The sequence below is a fragment of the Littorina saxatilis genome, linkage group LG12, assembly GCF_037325665.1.
Source record: "Littorina saxatilis isolate snail1 linkage group LG12, US_GU_Lsax_2.0, whole genome shotgun sequence".
Taxonomy (NCBI): Eukaryota; Metazoa; Mollusca; class Gastropoda; order Littorinimorpha; family Littorinidae; genus Littorina; species Littorina saxatilis.
Window position 1 is genome coordinate 3,371,324 of NC_090256.1, and position 8,673 is coordinate 3,379,996.

The 8,673-nt window shown below is 46.1% G+C and overlaps 2 protein-coding genes across 9 annotated transcripts in view; one reads left to right on the forward strand and one right to left on the reverse strand.

The window, feature by feature from the left end:
- Positions 1-640: 640 nt before the first annotated feature.
- The window catches only part of LOC138981071 (insulin-degrading enzyme-like), a 71,401-nt gene continuing 63,368 nt past the window's right edge, over positions 641-8,673 (reverse strand). Inside the window, exons 29-30 of one of the 8 annotated variants that reach the window (XM_070353890.1) lie at positions 7,915-8,673; positions 641-2,082 (exon numbers count right to left, since the gene is read on the reverse strand). The exon at positions 7,915-8,673 is cut by the window's right edge and continues 604 nt beyond it. The gene's annotated coding sequence lies outside the window, so the exon portion shown is untranslated. Of the gene's footprint in view, positions 2,119-7,806 lie in introns of all 8 variants that reach the window. The other 7 variants (XM_070353891.1, XM_070353889.1, XM_070353887.1 and 4 more) reach the window with 7 other exon arrangements.
- Positions 2,950-6,804, forward strand: LOC138981956 (uncharacterized). The gene has a single exon (XM_070355139.1). It carries the CDS (start codon positions 2,950-2,952, stop codon positions 6,802-6,804), a length of 3,855 nt encoding a protein of 1,284 aa, XP_070211240.1.

Consider the following 8,673-nt stretch of genomic DNA (forward strand, 5'->3'; position numbering starts at 1 on the left):
TCAGGTTTAAAGATGTATGATACCGACCGACCCCAACAATTGACATCCCTCATATTTTGCTAATATTTTGCATGTGATATTTTCAGGCAAATTATTAGCAAAATATAAAGTCAATTTAAGGGTTAATCGGTGTCATATGTCTCTAATATCTACCTCTCCGGATTGACGTTACATTTCATGCTTGGAGGGTTAAGGGACAGTCACCCAAACTATGCTGTGGTAGCTTATTCCATAGATATATATATAGTCTATTATATCTATGCTTATTCTAAGCAAGTCTGGCAACTATGGTTTGTGTCCGAACCCCTGATGTTAAATGGACAGTCAACGAGGCAGAAAATCAGTTTTCAACAGAAAAGACCATAAACATGCCAGCCAAAAACTCCACCTGTGTGCGTGCAGGTTTTCTATCATATGAGCAAATAAGTGCACATGACTTTTTCACAAATGTTCACAACGCAATAAGCTTCGTAGAATCCAGTTTTACTTTGCAGTACGTCTTCTTGAAGAAAAGCCTGGCTTGAAATCTAACATATGCACACACATGCACGCACACACACACACACCCACACACACACAAACACACACACACACACACACATACACACACACACACACAAACCAACAACAACTTCATACAGATTGTTGCACACAATGTTCTATAATCTTCAAAAAGGACAGTCAAAAAACATGTTATGAAAAAAAGCCTCTGTAGGTATTTTCTCAAAAGAACCATTTTTGACAGAGTATCTATAAATAATGACCCAGTGTTTAAAGCAATAATTGTGATTAACTGTACAAGTCAGTCAAATGTATCGTCACAATTATTAAAATACCTGTTACCCAAATGAAGAGCTGGTTAATACCACCACAACTTAAAAGATTACATGTATTTGTAACTTGAAAATCTCTGAAAACATTAAATCTATATTAATCATGGGAATACACACAGCATTACTTGAAAAAGTAGTCTTAAAAAGATTGACTACATATAATGCCCAGTTTTATCTACTTGCTTTCTGAGATTCCAAACTTTTATTTTATTATGTCAGCTTTATATACAGTTGACAGAATTTAGGCCTGGTGTCTTCTTCTTCTTCTTCTTGCATTCGCCGTCACACCATCAGTTTAGTCTGCGAGACGAATGACGTCGTGGCTTCCAGGTCTTGTCTGCTCCCATAGAGTTTGGTGTGGAGAGGGACTGATGCTGGCCACACTTTGTCTCTGATTGGTTTGAGTTGGGGGCATGTCATTAAGACATGTTCTGGAGTCTGGTCTTCCAGACCACAGGGACAGGTTGGTGATGGGGTCAGCTTCAGCTTCCTGAACATGTGGGCGTTGAGGCGACAGTGACCAGTTCGTAGTCGCATGATCACTACTTGCTGCCATCGTTCTAGATGATATGCGTCTCCCGTGGATTGTGGTCGCATTGCTGCCTTCACGAGGGTTTTCTTTTCAGCGAAGCTGACCGGGTTGTCTGGTTGTTCCTCCCTGGCTCCGAGTTTGGCGAGCTCATCAGCTGTTTCATTGCCTGGAATTCCGCAGTGTGCTGGAACCCATTGCAGGACTACTCGTCGAGTCTTGGCAAGCTCCTGGAGTTTCTCCATCAGACGAGGAAGTTTGTTTCCTGCTAGGGCTTCCAAGGCAGACAGTGCATCAGAGAGGAAAACAACTTTGGGGCATTAGGCCTGGTGTCTGTCATGGGTCATTTATCCATTAACATTTTAAATGATAAATGATTCAAGTGACCCATGTACCTCCTAAAATGCCAGGAAAAAATTGGCATGCTTCCTTGGTTTAGAAAGGTAAATGCAAGCAGACGTGATAACTTAAGCTGGTCTAGTTTGTGCTGAACTTGCGTGTACATATAACAATGCCTTCTCATTTTCACCTCAAAACAAAACGCAACAACACTTCTCATTCATTACATTATGTCAAAACTTGCAATGTGCTGCCATCAGGTATGTACAAAACGCGTTAAAAGAGCTATTAACAATCCTGTTAACAAGTTCTAACACACCGTCCATACTCAACTTTTTGTGTGACAGGAGGGGGGAGGGAAAAGAAGTATCAATACGCCACCTGTACTCAATACGCCACCTGTACTCAATACACCACCTGTACTCAATACGCCGTGTTCTGTTTCCGACAGTATTTTTAATCTTCTTTTAATTTCATTTCGTTTATTCCAGTTGAAAGAATATGTACTTCTAGAAGTATAAGGGAGATCATTGTGCTTTGTAAATTTTTACTTAGTAGTTTCCCCTGAATCTGTCCTTGCCGGGACGGTTTCTCTCTTCCTCTCTTTAAAGAGGTCTGGTGGCCCACGAAGTGTGAGTAATTTTCATTTCTTTTAATAAAGGATCCGACTCTAGTATGATTTACATTGTTTTTGAGGTTGTAATCGTTTGTGTGATCGCTCTTGACACACATTTTTTGGTAGAGTAAGATTTGCAGTATTCCACGTGGTTGTCGAGCTATTCCGCCATTTTTTCCTTGTTGTAGATCTGGTTTAGTTTTTTGAGTTTGTGATTTTGTTCATTTGAGAGTGTTGTTAGTGTTGTTGTAGGAATTATAGTAAAAGTAAGAAGCGTGCCGACTTCGGTCGATGTAGTGTTTTCTTGGTTTTAAGTTATGGTAAAAGAAAACGACTCGGAACGAAGGCCCCAGTGCTTCAGTTGTGTGTTTGGATAATTCGATTTTTTGTGTACTCCATTTGCCACCAAGCGTTGGTTTTTTCGGTCGCGACTGCGGTGGTTTAGAGGTTGCGATTTTGTGTCTTGATTCTTTTCATATTAGTTTGTACTTTTTCTTATGGTTTCTTTTGTTTATATATGTTTCAGTTTTTTACCGTCTTCACTTCACTTTACTTTAAAGAATCTTGGTAAAACTATCTGGGGCGTGAGCGCAAGAATCCGCGAGCCAGAATAGTAAAAAAACTTCGCCACTATGATGTCTCAAGAAAAGACTGCTCGAGCCCGAACCCTCTCCGTCACCAACCAACGACTGGCAGAGGTGGAACTCGAGCTCCAGATTGCAGAGGAACAGTACCAGCTGGCAAAAAGGAAAGCCTATCTTACCAAGGAACTGGCGGAGCTGAGCGCCCTCAGGCTGAGGGACGAGCCCAGCCTCCACACTGTTCAACGAACGATCAAGAAGGAGCCCGCCCTCCAGGACTACTCCACGTCCACCACGCACGAACGTCGATGGCACGAGCCAAGATTGTCGAACGACGATGCCTACAGCCAGCCGTCTGACGCAGCATCTCCCACTCTTTCCAGAGCCTCTTCCCGCCTCAATACACAGGGATCTGCAGTTGGACCCAGGCAGAACCACACGTCCCTACCAGTCCAGTCATCACATGACGCTGCCTCATTGTTTTGGATGAAGCGGGATCTCTTGACTCATCGATTGACTCCGTTCGATGAACGCCCGGAGTCATTCCACGTTTGGAAAGATTGTTTTACATCCATCATGCTCGACTTGGATGTCTCTCCTGCCGAGGAGCTGGACCTCCTGGCCAAGTACCTTGGACCAGAGTCCAAGAGGTATGCCCAGAGCCTTAGGTCTGCCAACATCGGGAATCCTCAGAGAGGACTCCAACTCCTCTGGAAGCGCCTGGACGAGCGGTTTGGCTCACCTGAGCTCATTGAGGCATGCCTGAAGGCAAGGCTGGAGGAGTTTCCACCTATCTCTAAAGATCAGCGCAGCCTCTACGAGTTGAGCGACCTCCTCGAAGAAATCTTGTCAGCCAAGATGAACCCTGTCCTCGCCCCTCTGTTTGCCCTTTACGACTCGTCTACAGGGGTCAACATGGTGGTACGGAAGCTTCCTCACCACCTCAGACAGAAGTGGGTCATGCGCGCAGCGACATACAAAAGCAATCACCACGTTCCATTCCCCCCCTTTGAGTTTTTTGTGGACTTCGTTAAAACTTGCGCCACAATTCAGAACGACCCGGCCTTCAATTTGGAGAACGACAAAAAGGCCAAGCCAGTACTCTCCAGAAAGACCAACCTTGAAGCAAAATCCGAGCTTTGCCCGATCCACACAACCGCAAGGCACTCTTTGCTAGAGTGTAAAGGCTTCGCAGCAAAATCACTCAGTGAGAAGAAGGCAACCCTGAAAGAGAAAGGAGTGTGCTACAGATGCCTTTCTTCCACCAGCCACAGGGCAAAAGACTGCAATATGTCGGTCAAGTGTAGTGTCTGCTCTGGAAGGCACCACACCATCATGCATCAGGACAGACCATCAGCATCCTTGAATCCCATCAGAGAGCATGGCGGGGAGGTGTCCGCAAAGTGCACCACCTTGTGCAAAGGGGGTCACCTGAGCAGATCCTGCGGCAAGGTGGTGAAGGTCAAAGTTTTTCCCCCTGATGAGACCAAGGGGATCCAGGTTTACGCGATCTTGGATGACCAAAGCAACGCCTCCCTGGCAACGCCGGAGCTGATGGATCAGCTAGGCTCGTCCCCCAGTGAAATTGAATATCAGCTAACGTCCTGCGGCGGAACACAAGCGATGAGTGGTCGTCAGCTCCGGAACATCACTGTCCAGTCCACTGACGGAAGGTCCTTGACCTTGCCCCACGTACTTGAATGCGACACCATTCCAAACGATCGATCAGAAATCCCTTCTTCTGAAGTGGCCCAACATCATGACCATCTCAATCGCATAAGGAAAAGAATCCCTCCTCTCGACAAACAAATTCCCATCGCACTGCTGATTGGACGGGACCTCCCTGAAGCCCACCACGTGCTGGAGCAAATTGTTGGCTCACCGAAATCGCCATTTGCACAGCGACTGCCTCTTGGCTGGGTAATCATCGGGGATGTGTGCCTCAACAAAGTCCACAAACCATCGACCATCAGAGTTGCCAAGACGAGCGTCATTGATGGAAGAAGGACCATTTTTGAACCTTGCCCGTTCAACTTGAAGGTCGACGTCGCCAAAGATGTCGGAGCTGAAGTTTTCCAGCGAACGCCAGAAGATGACAAGGTTGGGCTGTCTGTGGAGGACAAAGCATTTTTGGCTCTCATGGATGAGAAATTCAAGCAAAATGAAGAAGGGCGTTGGTCGGCTCCTCTTCCCCTGAGATCGGAAAAACCAATCCCCACCTGCAATCGGTCCCAAGCTGTCAGTCGTGCCAAGGCCTTGGAGGCATCACTGAAGAAGAACCCCGTAAAAAGAGAACACTTCTTCCAGTTTATGGAGAAGATCCTGAAGAGTGGCTCCGCTGAAGAGGTCCCCCAGGGTAAAGCTGGACACTGCTGGTACCTTCCACTTTTCGGAGTGTACCACCCCAAAAAACCTAACAAAATCCGCGGTGTATTCGACTCGTCAGCGACCTTCGAAGGCGTCTCTCTGAACTCGCTGCTGCTGTCTGGGCCAGACTTGACAAACAGCCTCCTTGGCATTCTGCTGAGGTTCCGCAGAGATGCAGTGGCAATAGCTGGGGACATAGAACAGATGTTCTACCAGTTTTTCGTTGACCAAGAACACAGAGATCTCCTACGCTTCTTTTGGTACCGAGGCAACAACTTTGACGCACCCCTCGTGGAATACAGGATGTGTGTCCATGTCTTTGGCAACAGTCCATCTCCAGCGGTTGCTACCTACGGCCTCCGGAAGAGCATTGCCCACAGTGCGCCAGATGTAAAGAAGTTCGTCGAGCGGGACTTCTATGTTGACGACGGGATCACCTCCGTTCCTGAAGTCGACCAAGCTGTCCACCTCATGCAGCGCACGCAAAGAGAGCTTCAAAAAACCGGCGGGATCAATCTCCACAAGGTTGTTTCAAATAGCAGGAGTGTTTTGGCAGCCTTTCCCAGAGAAGAACTGTCCACAGAGCTGCAAAACCTCCAGCCTACTGATCCCTTACCAACTCATGGATGTTTGGGTTTGAGCTGGAACTTGGAAAGAGATACATTTGACATTTCCCCCCAGGTTTCCAATGGAGATTTTTCTCGAAGAGGGGTCTTATCCACCGTCAACGGGATTTATGACCCTCTTGGTTTCCTCGCTCCAGCAACCATCAGTGGCAAGATTTTCCTGCGAGAGGTGTCTCCAGATGGCAAGGCCTGGGACAAACCCATCCCGGACAACTTCCGCCACCGTTGGGAGCTGTGGAAACTGTCCCTCCAAGACATCAAAGGGCTCGAAACACCTCGCATGTTTCTTCCAACATCCCTTACCCAGTCACCCGATGCTAAATACCACGTCTTCTGCGATGCTTCAGAGAAGGCTATCTCTTCGGTGGCCTACGTTCAGGTGCCCCATGAACAAGGCTTTCACCTTGGGTTTGTGATGGGAAAAGCCAAACTTGCCCCATTTAGCGGCCACACCATCCCTCGCCTGGAGCTCTGCAGTGCGGTTCTTGCCACAGAGATATGGCAGTTGATTGAACAAGAGCTTGATTTGAGTTCGCCCAGTGTGACTTTCTACACTGACAGCAACGTCGTGCTCGGTTACATCAAGAATGAGAAGAGACGTTTCTTCACATACGTTGCTAACAGAGTAGAGAGGATCAGGCGATTGACATCCCCAGACCAGTGGCATCATGTGCCCACCAACCTCAACCCTGCCGACGCGGCAACAAGGAGTTCACCGGAGAGCCTGTGTCAGAAACTGCAGGTCTGGCTTGGCGGCCCTAGTGAGTTCCTACAAAATAGACCCACACCCGTCGATCTACAAACCTTCCCAACTGCCCGTGACAATCTTGTTCGGTCGGTTGAGATCCGAGTGATCAAAGACAATCAGCGCAAACTCTACGTCAGACCTATCACAGAACTGATTCCTCTCTAGTAGGCCTACACTGATGACTGACTCGGTCGTGAACCACAGACTGAGAACAGCCAGTTACCGTCGCTACACATTTTTTGTTTGCTTGCCAACCTATTTTTGAGTGCAGGACTTTTTCCTTTATTTTACTACTGATTTCCTTTCCTGTCTTAGTGATATCGAGTAGATATCAGGCGGGGAGTGTTCTGTCTCCGACAGTATTTTTAATCTTCTTTTAATTTCATTTCGTTTATTCCAGTTGAAAGAATATGTACTTCTAGAAGTATAAGGGAGATCATTGTGCTTTGTAAATTTTTACTTAGTAGTTTCCCCTGAATCTGTCCTTGCCGGGACGGTTTCTCTCTTCCTCTCTTTAAAGAGGTCTGGTGGCCCACGAAGTGTGAGTAATTTTCATTTCTTTTAATAAAGGATCCGACTCTAGTATGATTTACATTGTTTTTGAGGTTGTAATCGTTTGTGTGATCGCTCTTGACACACATTTTTTGGTAGAGTAAGATTTGCAGTATTCCACGTGGTTGTCGAGCTATTCCGCCATTTTTTCCTTGTTGTAGATCTGGTTTAGTTTTTTGAGTTTGTGATTTTGTTCATTTGAGAGTGTTGTTAGTGTTGTTGTAGGAATTATAGTAAAAGTAAGAAGCGTGCCGACTTCGGTCGATGTAGTGTTTTCTTGGTTTTAAGTTATGGTAAAAGAAAACGACTCGGAACGAAGGCCCCAGTGCTTCAGTTGTGTGTTTGGATAATTCGATTTTTTGTGTACTCCATTTGCCACCAAGCGTTGGTTTTTTCGGTCGCGACTGCGGTGGTTTAGAGGTTGCGATTTTGTGTCTTGATTCTTTTCATATTAGTTTGTACTTTTTCTTATGGTTTCTTTTGTTTATATATGTTTCAGTTTTTTACCGTCTTCACTTCACTTTACTTTACAATAAAGAATCTTGGTAAAACTATCTGGGGCGTGAGCGCAAGAATCCGCGAGCCAGAATACGCCGCCTGTACTCAATACGCCACCTGTACTCAATACGCCACCTGTACTCAATACGCCGCCTGTACTCAATACGCCGCCTGTACTCAATACGCCACCTGTACTCAATACGCCACCTGTATTCAATACGCCACCTGTACTCAATACGCCACCTGTACTCAATACGCCACCTGTATTCAATACGCCACCTGTATTCAATAATATCACCCTGTATGCACCCTTATGACGTCTTGCACCCGTGTTATCTATTGAGTCATCCTGCTTGGCCAAGAAAGGTGATGGGAAGGACTGCTATCTGAACCTTAAACTCAGTCTCTGAAGGTAAAAGAAGTACTTCTATCAATCCATTGCCAGTATTCACCATAAGCACACAGCTTTTGCTATGTACTGAGTCATCCATCTTAGCTAAGAAAAGGCAATGGAATTTGAAGGGACCACTCACGGATCTTCACAAAGTGGGTCTCTGCGCTAAAGGCAAAAGTATCTGCTGCCTGTATTCACCAACATCACAGATTTTAGAGATCCTACGCAGCCTTGCTATTTGCCAAGTCATCCCGCTTGGCCAAGACAATGGAAACTACTGCTCACTGTACTATACTCAGTGGCTCTCTGCTCTGACTGTATTCACCTTTTCTATAGATCTTGGGGATCCCATACAGCCTTGATATTCATCAAGTCATCCAGCTTGGCCAAGAATAGGCATTTAACTGGGTAGCTCACTGAACTTCAAAAACAACTTGTTGGCTTTGCCTGCTTCCGTCAAGCCCAATGATAGGTCACTACGTGTAAGACAGGAGATCAGAATGTTAAGTGGCGCTTGGCAAACTTGTCAACTAACTCTCTGAAGAGTTTAAGCTTAATGATGGCTTAATTACGCGGAACAGACGGCAGGT

Bases quoted from the DNA above. Each gene is read 5' to 3' on its own strand.
- LOC138981956 (XM_070355139.1), top strand. From the start codon at position 2,950: ATGATGTCTCAAGAAAAGACTGCTCGAGCCCGAACCCTCTCCGTCACC.